The 17,464-nt window shown below is 42.0% G+C and overlaps 1 protein-coding gene across 1 annotated transcript in view; it reads right to left on the bottom strand.

Moving 5' to 3' along the window:
* DGKH (diacylglycerol kinase eta) overlaps nt 1–17,464 on the bottom strand; it is a 295,282-nt gene that overhangs the window by 95,084 nt on the left and 182,734 nt on the right. Inside the window, exons 4-5 of the mRNA XM_075591074.1 lie at nt 4,738–4,842; nt 2,929–3,061 (exon numbers count right to left, since the gene is read on the bottom strand). Of these exons, the coding sequence (XP_075447189.1) occupies nt 2,929–3,061; nt 4,738–4,842 (238 nt within the window). The remainder of the gene's footprint in view (nt 1–2,928; nt 3,062–4,737; nt 4,843–17,464) is intronic.

Raw genomic sequence — 17,464 nt, 5'->3', positions numbered from 1 at the left:
AGTGATTGGGGGGGGAGAGAATGTTTACAGGGTTTGTTGAGCAGGGGTGAGGGAGTTTTTTAGGGGCAAGACAAAGAGACAAAGAGAGAAACAGACAGTGACAGAAGCGATTAGGAGTAGTCCCAGGGTCAGCAAGGGGTTAAGATGTAGTGCCAGGATCAGCAAGGGGTTATGAAGTAGTCCCTGAGTCAGCAATGGGGTTACGATGTAGTGCCAGGGTCAACAAGGGGTTACGATGTAGTGCCAGGGTCAGCAAGGAGTTACGATGTAGTGCCAGGGAGGGGAAGGGGTAAAGATGTAGTGCCAGGGAGGGGAAGGGGTAAAGATGTAGTGCCAGGGTGGGGAAGAGGTTACGAGGCAGTCCCAGGAGGGGGTAGGAATTTAGGCACAGGGGCTGTGATCTTCTGGTCCTTGCTTGTCATGGGAAATAGAGGTTTTTTTTCTTGCTGCTGTGCGCGGGCTCCTGTAACTGCCAGGCGCTCCCCTCCTCCCTCCCTAACTCTCTTCCTCTCGCAGACGGTAGCGCGGCCAGAAGACGAGGGAAGTGAGAGGAGCGTGTGTCTGCTCCGTGAACACACACACACACAACTATCTAGGGAATATCCGCCGCATATACATTGTATTGTATGTCTTTATTTATATAGCGCCATAAATGTACATAGCGCTTCAAAGTAGTAATACATGATGTAATCATATAAATAACAAATAATATAAATAACAGGTCATGGGAATAAGTGCTTTAGATATAAATGTAACATTAAGGAAGAGGAGTCCCTGCTCCGAGGAGCTTACAATCGAATTGGTAGGTAGGGAGAACGTACAGAGACAGTAGGAGGGAATTCTAGTAAGTGCGCCTGCAAGGGGCCAAGCTTTATGTGTCACGTGTCCAGGATTATCCACGGTGCTACTCATACGATTCTTTAAGCAAGTGTGTCTTAAGGTGGGTCTTAAAGGTGGATAGCGAGGGTGCTAGTCGGGTACTGAGGGGAAGGGCATTCCAGAGGTGCGGGGCAGAAAGTGAGAAAGGTTTAAGGCGGGAAAGAGCTTTAGTTACAAAGGGGGTAGAAAGAAGACATCCTTGAGAAGAACGCAAGAGTCGGGGTGGTGCATAGCGAGAAATTAGGGCTGAGATGTAAGGAGGGGCAGAAGAGTGTAAAGCTTTAAAAGTGAGGAGGAGAATTGAGTGTGAGATGCGGGATTTGATCGGAAGCCAGGAGAGGGATTTCAGGAGGGGAGACGCGGAGACAGATTTAGGAAAGAGTAGAGTGATTCTGGCAGCAGCGTTTAGGATAGATTGTAGGGGAGACAGATGAGAGGCAGGAAGGCCGGACAGCAGGAGGTTACAGTAATCAAGACGGGAGAGAATGAGGGCCTGAGTCAGAGTTTTAGCAGTCGAGCAACAGAGGAAAGGGCGTATCTTTGTGATATTGCGGAGGAAAAAGCGACAAGTTTTTAGAAACGTTTTGAATGTGAGAGGAGAATGTGAGAGAGGAGCCCAGTGTGACCCCTAGGCAGCGTGCTTGGGCTACTGGGTTGGATGATCGTAGTTCCAACAGTAATGTGGAAGGAGGTAGTAGGGCCAGGTTTGGGAGGAAGTATGAGGAGCTCTGTTTTTGCCATGTTAAGTTTAAGTCAGCGGATGGCCATCCAGGATGATATTCCAGAGAGGCATTCTGAAACTTTGGTCTATATAGCAGGTGTAAGGTCAGGGGTTGAAAGGTAAATTTGTGTGTCGTCAGCATAGAGGTGATATTTAAACCCAAAAGATGTGATTAGGTCACCTAGAGAGAGTGTGTAAAGAGAAAAGAGAAGGGGTCCCAGGACAGAGCCCTGGGGTACCCCCACAGAGAGATCAATAGAGAAGGAGGAGGTGTTGGCAAAAGAGACACTGAAAGTACGATGGGAGAGGTAGGATGAGATCCAGGATAGAGCTTTGTTCTGAATACCAAGAGTATGGAGAATGTGAAGGAGAAGAGGGTGGTCCACGGTGTCAAATGCTGCAGAGAGGTCGAGTAATATGAGCAGAGTGTAATGACCTCTGTCTTTGGCAGCATGGAGGTCGTCAGTTATTTTAGTGAGGGCTGTTTCAGTAGAGTGAGCAGTGCGGAAGCCAGATTGTAGAGGATCTAGCAGAGAATAGGTGTTGAGAATGTGTAGCAATCGAGAGAATACAAGACGTTCAAGGAGTTTAGAGGCAAAAGGCAGGAGGGAGACAGGTCGATAGTTAGAAAGACAGGTAGGGTCAAGCTTCAAGGCGCCAGAGGTAACATTTTAAGCGGGTGTCCGGGAATTTTCCATGCCTGATTTAATTGCTCATCTTAGCACCACTTCTTTTTATCCATGTACCTTGGGAGATCTGGCCCCCAAAACTGAACACAGAACATTAGGTTATGTAACACCATTGATCTATAAAGTGGCATTACCAGCTCCATCCTTTTACACTTCTAGCATCCTACATTCTCTCACTACTTTTAAAGCAGCAATCCCACCAAAAGCAGCAACCATGATATTTATAGCTCCATGGACACCTCGGTTCCCAAGATTGTTACCCATTTAGTTAACACCCCCCGATGATGTTGCGGCTTCCTACAGGTTTGTGGGAAACCCGAGAATGACAGCCTTTCAGATCTCACTTAAGGAGAGGAAAACACTGGCAACTACGCAGGTAACTAACTATCTTTGGAACTGGGGGGTCCACAGGGCTAAAATAGTAGAGTGCAGCTCCGGGGGACCCACAGGTTCAAATTCTCTAACGAAAAAAGCAATCCAGTTTAAACAAATAAAAAAAGGTGGGATTGCCGCTTTAAGTATAATTACCATCAGGTCCACTTCCCCTGTGGTGGTTGATAGTCAATGATGTACATAATGTATGTGTGATCTAAGGAGTAAGCCGGGCTTGGCAGTAAATGGGAATATTTTGTAACCTACCTTCACAGGACAGGCCGTGAGAGGTGACTCCGGACAGGCTCTCTCTGCACACGTTGCAGAAGGTAGGTCGGGCGTGAGAGCAGGCGTACCAGTTATGCATCCCTGAGAAATGTTCCACATTAAACTGTGCGGTCTAACAAAGGAAAATTGAGACACGATTTGGCAGTACAGAAACAGATGCAGCTCACATACTTTCATGCACCTACTTTAGCAAAAGCATGCAAAACTGGGGGGAAAATACCAAATATATGTCATGCGCTCTATGAGTTCAAGGCCAGTCCTCAAGGGCTACCAAAAGGTCAGGTTTTAAGGATATCCCTGCTTCAGCACAGCAGGCTCAATCAGTGGCTCACCTGTGCTGAAGCAGGGATATCCCTAATACCTGGCCAGTTTGTAGCCCTTAGAGGTTTGGAGTTGGCCGCCCCTGTGCTACAGATATACCCTGTATTTTGTTGCGGGAAGAAACAGTACAGTGCAGGAATTTCAATACTAATCGCATAATTAAGGAGTCAGAAGCTGAAATGAGCGTAGAAAAAGTACAAAACCACAAAAAAAAACAAAACAACTATGTTTTGGACAGAAAAAACCCACAGAAAAAAAATGACTTCGTAATTTCTCCTTGGAAATGATTTTTTATACACCTTTCACCATGGCAGTAAAAACGTTTTTAGAAACCAATAACATTTTATAGACTACCTAAAACCCCCAAAATATACAAGCAGAAAACTCCCGAGTGGTGCAGCATAAAAATGAAAGAAAGGTATTGTTGCTAGTAATGAAAATACAGTAGGGGTTTATATTTAGTTTTTATCACTTCGTACTGCTTGAGCTGTACTGTACAAAAGACATGCATTTACTGCCAAGAAAACCCTGTATTTAACTGGTGGATCTGAAGGCAACGACCTCTAAAAGAAATGCAAACATTATATAGGCATGGTTGGGTTCACGATTTGGCTAATTGTTCCAGCAATTGGACTTCAGCCCCTTTTTCTGCAAATACTTGGACTTCAGTGAGACGCGGCTCAACTCGTTCTTTCTGTCCAACACCACACATGCATATCAATAATTGGTCATCTCCTCATATTGTGCCAAAGGTTTTTAATTGTGGAGTGGGGGGTTAGAAATGATTGGTGTTTGTAGTAAGGTGCACACCCAAACAGTCTGTGTGCCTCCTGTTGAAAACAGCTAGCCAAAAACTGAACATACGGCAAAGCAAACAGGCAGGACCCTGGCAACACTTCTCACTAACTAAACCTAATTTAAAAAAACAGTTCAATTCACTCTGCACATACTTTCTTTTTTGTTGTTGCCTATATTACACATTGTACAACAATTTGTTATTTTATTTTTAAAATATAAGGTTGACAGCTTAAAATAAATTATCTGCTGGCAACCAATCTCCCAAAGTGCTGTATGACCTTTTCAAATATACATGCAAATGCTACCAAAATCATGCGGCAAATGCATTAAATTCACCCCCTCCCCACCCCCCCAAAAAAATCTTGCATATATTGTGCTGACCGTTCTGTCTAAAAAATGTTGCCGGGACAATAAAGCTCCGTTATTGTAATGTTTTGGTTCCTAAGGCACAGGGAGATAAAGGGATTTGTAAAAAGGTGAGCTTATACTGGAAAAGCAAGCAAGGTTACCCACTTCAATAACCGTATTACCAATTACCGATCACCAAGAGGCAACTCATCCTATTAAAGGGATATTCCATAAGCCTTGGTTTTGAAAACTGGACTGCGCAACAAACTGCAACATTTTTTCCATAACAACAATAAATACCAAAAAGACATGTTTGCCTACCTCATAATGCTCCCTGGATTGCACAGACTTCAAGGAGCTGATCCAATCCTCCATTTCTTTTCGGTTCTCAGCACACAATACAAGTCTCCTAAATGGGGTTATTATCTAGGGAAAGAAGAAAAAGAAAAAAACCTATAGGTATTCATGGACTGAGCAACTGAGAGTGGTACAGAGAGAGAGAACGCTGTTTGGCTGGAGACAGTTATATTTACACTGATGAGATGCTGTACAAAGCTGCGTAATCGTTTAAGCTGTGCATATTGTCTTGATGGGGAAAAAAAATACAGTGTGAGAGAGGAGGGGGAAAAAGAAGTACACTTTCATCTCCCTGTAAACCACCCCGAGATTCATCTCCATCTCAACAGAGCCGTTGACAGATTTTGTTAGAGGAAGGAGGGTGGGGGGGGTACATACACATTTTCTAATACAACTGTAGAGACCTGTGATGGAGAAGTTATACTATTACCTTTCTGGATGCAGAGAACGAGCGGTATCGCGGCAAAACAAAAAGCAAAGCCTTATATGTAAGTGGAGAAGTGCGATGTTTGGAATACTTGCGAGATTTCACATTGCACGAACGGCAACAGCGATGACACCAAAACAGACCGTAAACAAGAATGCAATGCCATTAAAGAAATGAGAATAACAATAACGGTCTAATGTGTTTCATTTTGTTTCCTCATTTTATGGAAATGTGATTTACGTTATTTTTCTCGTAATCTTTGCTCTTCCAACTAACATCACAGCAGGGATTTAGTTCCAAGATTACTGTGCTGGCTGCCCACAGAAGGAAAGTCGTTTCAGAACACGCGCTAAGCAATGGAAACCTTAGGTGTAAATGAGTAAATAAATTCCAGTGTGTTAGAAAGAGTGGATACACCCTCGGTTCTGAAATCTCACAATACTTTCACAATATTTCCTTTGTGCGCACAAGCAACATAGATTTAAAAAAAAAAGGGGGGGGGGGGAAACAAAGTACTACCATGAAAAAGATCAAGTTCTCCTTTTCATTCTCATTGCTGCACATTTGACTTCCTACTGCATTTATTGGTATGTATCAATTTGCATATACATACATTTGCATTGTAGCAAAAGATGACTTTAGACTTTATGCCAAGACTTCATTTTATCTATGTGCTCTCCTTTATGAAATACAGTAGTTGATCGATTTGGATGCAAAAACCCTATAAAACACCAACGTCTGACCCAAGCTGGATAACAGCAGTGACCAAAGTGTGATATTACAGAGAAGTGAAAGGGATTTATATTCTTACTCTCACATTATATACTAACAGCCCTGTCAAGTCTCGAACATTAAAGTGGTCTCTTACAGTCTCCAGTAGAATGAGGTTAATCTCGCTGGGCTCAGAGACCTCAACATACAAACCTTGACCCTGCCCACTGCGTCACAGACCCCTCCACTGTCAGCACCAGATCCCCAGCTCCAGGTGTGAACTTCACGCAAATGTCACGCATGTGTGAGGCCCATACTCAAGCTCTGGAGTGTGGGGACCCTTTTTAAATAGGATCTCTGTCATTATTTAACATTGTTCTGACTCATACACACTGTGGCTAGTGAGTAGAGGCAGACGACTCAACTCAATCCCTATTCCATACATGAAATTGTATGGTCTCTTATATTCTGAAATGTTGATTGGGAGAAATAAAAAGGGAAAAAGTACTCAGGAAATACACACACTAGGGGGATGGGAACATGTGATAGGGACAGGTGAAAAAAACAAAGGCTTCTCACAGGGAATAAGTAGAAGAACAGTGCTGCAGAGAGGCAAACGCTGAAAGGACAGGATATGACACCGTTGGAGAGGAAAAAGAGGGTAGAACTGAACCAAGAGACAAGGGGAGGAGAAGCAGCCCAAGTGAGTAAAGACACAGACTCTGGCACCGGGTTTGGAGCAGGGGAACCTGGTTAAATTCCCGGTGTCGGCTACTTATGACCTTGGGCAAGTCACTTTATCTCCCTGTGCCTCAGGCACCAAAAACATTGATTGTAAGCTCTTCAGGGCAGGGACTGTGTCTGCAAAATGTCTCTGTAAAGCGCTACATAAAACTAGCATCGCTATACAAGAAAATGCTATTATTATTATTAAGTCAGAGAGGGGAAAAGGGGGGAGGGTTGTCAGGGCAACAGGCATGGAACCAGGAAGTGCTGGGACAGACAGGAGACAGAACAAGCAGCATTGGCCTCTTCTGAAATCGGGTATAGATTACTACTTTATATTTTTTACTACACTTTAACCAACAGAATAATGCGGATTTATAAATAGGAAAAATCTGCAGGATACAAACATGATGGTCCCTGAAGACTCAACATCTGTGAGTTTTGGGGAGGGTCAGACCAAGAAATGGCATTTAAAGAGTGTTCAAAAAGTTACACTCCACTGAAGTCTAAGATAACAAATACTATAAATCTGTGAAACGAACTTCAAATACGTGAGACTTGCTGAAAATGTGTGCGATTTGACAGGCCTACCAAGACGTTTAGTACAGGAGGGTTTGCAATATAAGTCGGTAACACAGCAACACCAAATATGCAGCTGACTGTGCAGTTTCTGCAGTGGTATTCATAATGCAATGCATGGAAGAATAAGCAAGTACTATACACCGGAAACCGCTTTAATTAACCCAGTTATATTTCTGGCTACATACAGTATGTTCCATATTAACTTTGCTTTTCTAACAATCAGAGAAGAATGTCAATCCTTCCTGCTGCAGCGGCCAGTTTCACAATGTCCTCGTATGCCCTCCTGCATGACAAAAAGACACCATCTAAAGCAGGGGTGGCCAACCCCAAGAGCCACCACCAGGCCAGGTATTAGGGATATCTCTGCTTCAGCCGAGGTGGCTCAATAAGTGGCTAAGTCAGAATGCTGAAGCAGAGATATCTGTAATATATGGCCTGTTGGTGGCTCTTGAGGACTGGGGTTGGCCACCCCTGATATAAAGCTTCTTTCACATTTGGACATACCTCTTTCCAAGTAACAAAATCCTGTGTAGAAGGGCGCTCTAGTTGGTTATTACTGTGGGTTAGAGGACATTCGGTTTGGACAATGGACATGACAGATCTGGCAACGTCCTCTACATTGGTGTTACTTTGAGTAGCTCTGATCCCTGCAAGTATTTGCAGATACACAGTGCCATTATACAGTACAGCAGGCTAATTTGGGGGGAAACGGTTGGGAACATGAAATGCTGCTGTAATTTTGACACTTCACAGCTCATCACATTACCTGACGTCCCCCGTTATAAGCAGGTGTTAATGGGCAAATGCAAATCGATGTTGGAATGGAGAGCTTACAGCTTTGTGTTTCTTTCTTTAGGACTTTGGCCATAACACTTCACTGCACTAACAGAAAATGTGTGGGAGAACTGTGACAGAACCAAAGTAAGCTGAGCAGAAAGAACATGTTTTCCACCTTCTGTTTAGAAGACAAAAAAAGAATTCCCAATTAGAAGCCACTAATTTGGCTTGCAGAAAAATGGTTTGCTTAGTGTCTCCCTCCGACAGTGATTCTGTGCATGATATGCATCACTAGACTGTGACTGTAATTGAGCAGAGCTTTGCTTCAATCTATCCGAGGAGCATCTCAACAGGAGCATTAAGAGTAACATGAATAAGCACAAACACAAAGCTTCAGGGGTGTTTATTTTGCAATTTAAATCCCTGTTCTCCTAACAAAAACATGAGGTTCTACGGTTTACAGATTTAGGATTTCTGAACCAAAATGATTAATTTCTTTCGTTCCAGCCGGGGAGGCATTTACAACTGTGCCATCTCCTCTTACTATTTAATGTCATAAGAGTTTACAATATCTACAAGTAAAGGGAAAAAGGAGAAGCGGAGAGCTATGAAATATACCTGAACCAGACCATGATATATGCAATGGCTTTAGTCAACTTCAGTGTTATCACTACAGCAAGAAGCCACATATATTAACTTTTTAATATAATAAGGTAAAAGAAGGAGGGGGGTTATAATAATGGGAAAGGTAAGTGGGGAAGTTATAATAATGGGAAAGGTAAGGGGGGAAGTTATAATAATGGGAAAGGTAAGGGGGGAAGTTATAATAATAGGAAAGATAAGGGGAAAGTTATAATAATAGGAAAGGTAAGGGGGGAAGTTATAATAATAGGTAAGGTAAGGGTGGGTTATAATAATAGGAAAGGTAAGGGGGGAAGTTATAATAATAGGAAAGGTAAGGGGGGAAGTTATAATAATGGGAAAGGTAAGGGGGGAAGTTATAATAATAGGAAAGGTAAGGGGGGAAGTTATAATAATGGGAAAGGTAAGGGGGGAAGTTATAATAATAGGAAAGGTAAGGGGGGAAGTTATAGTAATGGGAAAGGTAAGGGGGGAAGTTATAATAATGGGAAAGGTAAGGGGGGAAGTTATAATAATAGGAAAGGTAAGGGGGGAAGTTATAATAATAGGAAAGGTAAGGGGGGAAGTTATAATAATAGGAAAGGTAAGGGGGGAAGTTATAATAATAGGAAAGGTAAGGGGGGAAGTTATAATAATGGGAAAGGTAAGGGGGGAAGTTATAATAATGGGAAAGGTAAGGGGGGAAGTTATAATAATGGGAAAGGTAAGGGGGGAAGTTATAATAATAGGAAAGGTAAGGGGGAAGTTATAATAATGGGAAAGGTAAGGGGGAAAGTTATAATAATAGGAAAGGTAAGGGGGGAAGTTATAATAATGGGAAAGGTAAGGGGGGGAGTTATAATAATGGGAAATGTAAGGGGGGAAGTTATAATAATAGGAAAGGTAAGGGGGGAAGTTATAATAATAGGAAAGGTAAGGGGGAAGTTATAATAATAGGAAAAGTAAGGGGGAAGTTATAATAATGGGAAAGGTAAGGGGGGAAGTTATAATAATGGGAAAGGTAAGGGGGAAGTTATAATAATAGGAAAGGTAAGGGGGGAAGTTATAATAATAGGAAAGGTAAGGGGGAAGTTATAATAATAGGAAAAGTAAGGGGGAAGTTATACTAATGGGAAAGGTAAGGGGGGAAGTTATAATAATGGGAAAGGTAAGGGGGGAAGTTATAATAATGGGAAAGGTAAGGGGGGAAGTTATAATAATGGGAAAGGTAAGGGGGGAAGTTATAATAATGGGAAAGGTAAGGGGGGAAGTTATAATAATGGGAAAGGTAAGGGGGTAAGTTATAATAATAGGAAAGGTAAGGGGGGAAGTTATAATAATAGGAAAGGTAAGGGGGTACGTTATAATAATAGGAAAGGTAAGGGGGGAAGTTATAATAATGGGAAAGGTAAGGGGGGAAGTTATAATAATGGGAAAGGTAAGAGGGTAAGTTATAATAATGGGAAAGGTAAGGGGGGAAGTTATTATAATAGGAAAGGTAAGGGGGAAGTTATAATAATAGGAAAGGTAAGGGGGGAAGTTATAATAATAGGAAAAGTAAGAGGGGAAGTTATAATAATGGGAAAGGTAAGGGGGGAAGTTATAATAATAGGAAAGGTAAGGGGGGAAGTTATAATAATGGGAAAGATAAGAGGGAAGTTATAATAATAGGAAAGGTAAGGGGGGAAGTTATAATAATAGGAAAGGTAAGGGGGGAAGTTATAATAATAGGAAAGGTAAGGGGGGAAGTTATAATAATAGGAAAGGTAAGGGGGGAAGTTATAATAATAATAGGAAAGGTAAGGGGGAAGTTATAATAATAGGAAAGGTAAGGGGGGAAGTTATAATAATAGGAAAAGTAAGAGGGGAAGTTATAATAATGGGAAAGGTAAGGGGGGAAGTTATTATAATAGGAAAAGTAAGAGGGGAAGTTATAATAATGGGAAAGGTAAGGGGGAAGTTATAATAATGGGAAAGGTAAGGGGGAAGTTATAATAATAGGAAAGGTAAGGGGGGGAAGTTATAATAATAGGAAAGGTAAGGGGGGGAATTTATAATAATAGGAAAGGTAAGGGGGAAGTTATAATAATGGGAAAGGTAAGTGGGGAAGTTATAATAATAGGAAAGGTAAGGGGGGAAGTTATAATAATAGGAAAGGTAAGGGGGAAGTTATAATAATAGGTAAGGTAAGGGGGAAGTTATAATAATAGGAAAAGTAAGGGGGGAAGTTATAATAATGGGAAAGGTAAGGGGGGAAGTTATAATAATGGGAAAGGTAAGGGGGGAAGTTATAATAATGGGAAAGGTAAGGGGGGAAGTTATAATAATAGGAAAAGTAAGGGGGGAAGTTATAATAATAGGAAAGGTAAAGCAGGTTATAAACCTCCTCTGCAGGTAAGAGGAACAGTTAATTATGGTGTATGGCTACCACTTACAGTAGATCAATACTTATTGAGACGGCAAACTAATATTGTCCCAGGCCAGATTTATGGGGATTTTATGAAAGCCTGCACAGGTACTGTAAGTGCATACATTTCTGGAGGTTGTACCAAATAAATGAATAACGTTTCGCTCTCCAAGAATTACCCTGATCTCATATTAGAAATGTTTTGGTTCGAGTTGTATGAAGACCTTTTTTTTTTTTTCAGACATCTAAGGTGAATGTAACTACACCATAACACGGAAACGGTACGGTTCTCGCCTGTTAAAAATAACATAAATGGAGGTCATTCAGTTTCAAGTTAACCGTGTTGGTTGGCCACGGAAAACGGGAGAGGTCATTTTAGAACAAAGAGAAGCGAACAAAATCTTCGTTATAATAAGTTAGAGATACCTAGGTGTGTTTTGAAATGTAGAAGGCAAAGCACTCATTACAGCAATAACGGGAAACATATATCCATGTAAAAGTTAATAGAAATGCAAAGAAATGTGGGTGTTAGAACGACCAGGCGAATCTGCTCCAAACAACCCCGCATGAACTGGAAACATCAGGTAGCAAAGCTTCAAACTAGTGAGAAACAAAGCAAAATGTATATTCAAATGTAAAAATACCAACGTTTCGGGCACCAGGTGTGAGCCGTCATCAGGGCTAAACCTGAATCTTCTACTCTAAATTCTCAGTTACTTAAGCAAACTCCCAAATTACAACTGATCTTTAAAAAAGTATTAAAACAAATAAACAAATGGTGTTAATTGTGCATCTTTTCTGTAGCACTCTAGAAATCGAAATTGCTACTGTATTTGGCTCAGTAAGTATTACTTTGCTAAGAAGTCCTGTTCAATAATTTCACCAAAACACTATGGTTAAATATGGAAATACTTAATTTTGGAAGTGTGTTGTTATTTGGCAAACAATATGGCCTGAACCTGGTGCCAAACTGTGAATACTTTTAGCCGAGATCCCAGGATAATGATCATTTATCATTAGGAAAAAATAATTTCTTCCTTGTAGTCAAAGCATATGGGTGACTTCTAGTGATAAACCCTGTGTAAGCTTGCATTAAAGTAATGAAGAAAGCAATTAGTGTGTAAATCAATAAATGAAAATCAACCAATCAAGATCATCTAACAAAAAGTAAATGAATGAGCAACTAAATTAAAGTCTGTACTGGGTAAATTAACAAATCAACGAAGAAAGAAAAATTCAACCAATGACCAAATAACATGCAAGTCATTAATGAATGTATACATAATGTAATTACTAGGAGAGACAGCACAATAAACAATAAACATATTGGATACACATTATTTAGCTGAGCTCCCTAGTTTTCAGGGCTGGTGTGAATTAAACATATTGTGTGCAGTGACACTTAGATTTTTAGTTTGCTGCTTGTATGAAAACACATACAGTACATAGATTATTATACAGCAAATATATTTGTTTAAATCAGGGTTTGACCACTCCAGTCCCCAGGGGCCACCAACAGGTCAGGTATTAGGAATATCACTACTTCAGCACAGGTGGCTCAATCAGTGGCTCAGTCAAAGACAGTACCAACTGTGCTGAAGCAGGGATATCCTTAAATTCTGACCTGCGTTTGGCCCTTGAAGACTGGAATTGGCCACCCTTGGTTTAAATGATTTCTAAATTATCCCTGTGTGTGTTTTTACATTTTCTAGAAGAAAGCTTTCATTCAATCTGATGTTTCAACCACTTCTGAGCACATTGTTATGATACACGAGCCCTAGATGCAAGATAAAAGCCACATAAAAAAGGATTCCAAACACTGTGAGCCATGATATGTCTTATACTGCCAACTAGATATAATAAGACTGCTCTTTTAGGTCTTCTCTCTGCTTTTGGCACAGCTCAATAAATACAGATCAGTGTTCATCCCAATAAATACTTAATGCAAAGAACAATTCTTTCCTCATTAGCTTGGAGCCAAATGGATGCTTTATTGCTTCAAATGTTTGTTGTTTTTCCCAAGGACAGCTCATCACGAGGAACACAGAGGAGCCATTAAAACACAATTTAATCCCAGCTTCACTAACGAGCATGCCAAGTCTACTGTTGCTACCAATGCAGAGCAGTCCAGTGTCTATTTGTTGGGTAACAATGTGACATCGTGGTAAGGATTCCCTGTATTGAACTACAGCCAGACAACATGAATCACACACAAGATTTAGAACAGCGATTCCCAACCTTTTTTTGTTTAGAGGAACCCCTGAAGTATTTCGTTAAATTTCAGGGAACCCTTATCTGGATGACACATATAAGGTTTGACGGGGGTTAATCACAAAATAGGCATTGTGATACCATCACTGTCCTCTAGGTGCTGGAATAGGGCAGCTATGGGACTTTACCAACGCAGAGAGTTAATCTCCCTAGAGAACCCAGCAACAACGGCTGCCTTATTGAGCAGACTTAACACGAAAGAAAAGACAGCCTGAATGCTGCCATGCTGAGAGACTGACTGCTGTTCCTTAGAGGAGGGGGACAGAGAAGAGTTCTCCCCAGCTGTGGAAGCTGGCACTGCCCCCTAGGCCCGCTGGACGCAGAGCCTGCTGGGACTGCCTGGGTTGTTAATCCCAGGAAGGAGGAAGGACAAGAGACCGTGCTGAAGCAGGGATGTCCTATCCTTAACATTGGACTTACAGAGGAGAGATTCTCTGAGCTCTCGTGGGGTCGTACTCCCTTAGCAAGGAAGGATGCAAGATCGTGCTGAAGTGGGGAAGTCTGCTACAAATCCTAGACTAACCGACAAGCAAAACCCTTTACTGCTGTGTACAGAGACTTTATATGTTCAGCCATAATAGTACCTGTTTGGGGTGGTATTCAGCTTAGCTGCCCACCCGGTTAGTAAGGGTTGAAGCTTTATGTGTAATTAGTCTCCTAGGAGGAGTAGTAGTTTATTTTATGATTTTGTTTTGACTTAAAGGGACGGTGGGCCTGTTAGTGTATTATTTATCCCTGTAAATAAACTCCATATAGAGAAATACTACGCTTCCTGCCTTAATCTGGGACTAAAAGATGCTACAACTTGGTGTGTTCATCACAACATGTAAAGCAGTAGGGTTAATAAATAATAATTAACTCATACTTTTGAATAAATCACCTTCCTACACGTTAAAACCTTAATTATCATTTTTTTTACCCAATTACTTGCAAGCTTTCTCAAATTCTAGCGCAGGCCTGCACAACTTGTAACATGAGACGGGCCGAACTGCTCCAAGGAAAACAGATTTGGGCTGCACGGGTAAAAATCCTCATCATATCTCCCTCAGAACCCCTCATCATCATATACCCACCCCCCTGCATCTCACATCAACCCCCTCTCTGCATCTCACATCACTCTCCCCCCCTGCATCTCCCATCACTCTCCCCCCTGCATCTCCCATCACTCTCCCCCCCTGTATCTCACATCACCCACCCACCCTGCATTTCACATCACCCTTCGCCACCCTCGATCTCACATTATCTCCATTCCCCCCCACCCATATGCCTACCTGAGGCGGTAGGAGAGGCTGGTATCCTGCGGTTGCCGGCAGAGGAGGAGGCGGTGGGTAGCAGGCAGCAGAACAGCAGAGCAGGCAGGACTGCACGCACATGCTCGCTCTAGCTAGCAGCAGGCACCGGAAGTGCCGCACTACTAGAGCGCGCTAGTACCCTACATCCTGAGAGCAGGATTGAGGGGTGAGGGGGAAAGATGAGGGGGAGAGCCAGGAAAGCTGTCGCGGGCCGCACAGCCCATGATCCGTAGGCGGATCCCCTGAGACTGCTCCGTGGAACCCTGGTTGGGAATCATTGATCTAGATAGATACATACAATCTGATGATAGCCACCCTATCTTGCACATATCACCTACTTATGGTAAAGCCTACATTTACATCTAAGGCCGCGTCCATAGTACAGGATACGGCGTGCGCTACATAGCTTGCGCCGAAACAAACACTATGACGCCAATGCATACGCACATAGTGTGCGCACATGCGCTACAGGGAGAGCAGCACTTCGCAATACAAACAAGTTTGTATTTCAAGCGCGACGCCATGTCACGGAGGAGCACAGAAGCTAGCGCGTTCCACTATGGACACAGCCTTACACAAGTTCTTGAAGCCTGCTTCAGACTATATAACATGCTTCAGTGTTTCAATTGCAGATGCTATGGGAATGAGTGCGAAAAAAAGCACAGTGAACAGATCACTTTTCAGCTTCCAGATTCCTTTTAAATAAACCGTTCCCTAAAGCATCAGCTTGCTTTATTACACAGCTTAAACAGCCAAGCCTGTACATTGCGAGTAAACCCCCTCAAACACAGCTGTAATTCCATTTAGGGTGGACTTGCTGGATCTAGGTTTCCTTAACCCAGGCTTGCTTGCAGTACTATGAAAGTAATGTGAAAGGAATTGTTCCCTATTTAACGGATGTCTAGTGGGGGTGATGCATTAAGAGTAAATATTGCCCATTTGTCAATAAACCGACACGGTTTAGTCTACTTAAACATGTCAACGTTTCAAGATGTCCGTGATTTGACTCTGCTTGTATAAGGATGCAATGTGGGGAGTGGGGAGCAAAATAAGTTTGAGGAGTTACTTGAACCATTATAGTAAATGAAAATTTGTGTCTATCCATCTCCGGTAACTGATTTTTTTTGTATGTTTAAATTGCAGATTGGAGTAAACGCGCGTTTCAGCTTACCCATATGTGATTAACTAGTAATAAACCTAGAATTTGTTTTTGATTAATATGGTTTCACTTTGGTGGCTGCAGAGCACAATAAAAGTTTCAGATACTGTATATAGCTCCAGGATTACCAAAATGGCTGCAGACCCAACAATGGGATTAATGGGACCATGAACACCTGACCACAGCTGCTCCCTATGGCCGTTTGTGGAACAGGTTTGGGTGGGATTTGGGGACTGGGTAGCTGGGAGCAATCCCAAAAGTTCACATGCAGTCAACCAGGCTCCCTCCACCTCCAGGCTTGGGACACAAGTCCTGAATCCCACAGGCACTTCAGTGGCCACACTGAAGGGCGATAACAAATGATTACAGAATTAAAAAGGTGTCATACAGTATAAATATAGGCTATTTTTATTATTACTAAAAACAAATAAATGACAAGTGTATACACCAGTACTAGAAAATAAACAGCGTATCCAAATAACAACCAAGCATGTATAAAGAGCACAACTGTGTAGCAGTTACAAACCTAGTCTCTTCATTGCCCTTATGTCCTGTAAAACTGAAGACCTAATTTGGTCTTCTGGTTCTTTCTATGATTTCCATATGTTTTTCCAAGAATTTTTTAATTATTTTATTGCCATTCTTCTTTACTAACTTTTCCCAGGAAGCTTTTCTATGCATATACCCCCTGTCAAAGTATTTCTGGTTTCACTGAAAATATTCTTCAGCCTTATTTATGCTTTTAAGGTACGTGTTCAATCCCATTTCACATCCCAATCCTTGCACTGAGCAAACCTGTTTCACATACTACTCTTACACAACAAATAGTCCTGACAGTGTTTGTGTTACCAGTTACAGCTTTCAGAGGTGCAGGTTGGGGTAGAGCAGGGGTGGCCAACTCCAGTCCTCAAGGGCCACCAACAGGTCAGGTTTTAAGGATATCCCTGCTTCGTCACAGGTGGCTCAGTCAATGATTGAACCACCTGTCCTGAAGCAGAGATATCCTGAAAACCTGACCTGTTTGGTTTCCCTTGAGGACTGGAGTTGGCCACCTCTGGGTCAGATCTTCCAAGGTCCCGTAAATTGTATCACAAATAGCAAAAATCCAGTTCTCCCCAGTAACAAGTCTACCCCAGCTCTGCAGCACTCAATGCAAGTGACCACAGGCATAGCCATGGAATTTTCATTAAGATCCATTAAGGCACATTGTTTCCTTTCTATCCATACTAGGCAGCTGTAAAACAAAACTCTGCTGCCAAGCATCACAAAGGGAGCCCTGTTTGAAATGGGATGCTCGCCTTGCATACCTGCATTTCCGTGCTCTGCCAGCAATCGGTGACACCTAGATTACTTACTGTACTCTCCAATGCCGTACAGATGTGCAACATCTCCTTCCGACAAGCCTGAACCTTTTTTTTTCCAGGCTTACCACAGCGAAGATAATGATGTGTGTGTCCACTGGTCATTAATCAACATCACAATCCAAATCAATGCAAAGTATTCTATTTGTGGTGGGAAAGAGTTCAGCCGCTAAATAAAGAATTATTCTTTTTTTAAATGACTGCAGTGAAAATGAATTACATATGGCACACAATGCGATTGCTGGGTGCTTCAAGCATATTAATTCCCTAAGGCTTGCAACTCCAGGGAGTACGATTTAAAACGAAATACCAGCCAGGCTAGTATTTAATAATTGTTTCATACATGTATTGTGAATT

The sequence above is a fragment of the Ascaphus truei genome, chromosome 3, assembly GCF_040206685.1.
Source record: "Ascaphus truei isolate aAscTru1 chromosome 3, aAscTru1.hap1, whole genome shotgun sequence".
NCBI classification, from domain to species: Eukaryota; Metazoa; Chordata; class Amphibia; order Anura; family Ascaphidae; genus Ascaphus; species Ascaphus truei.
Note: the sequence above shows the minus strand (reverse complement) of the source record. Positions and strands in the feature narration are given on the sequence as shown.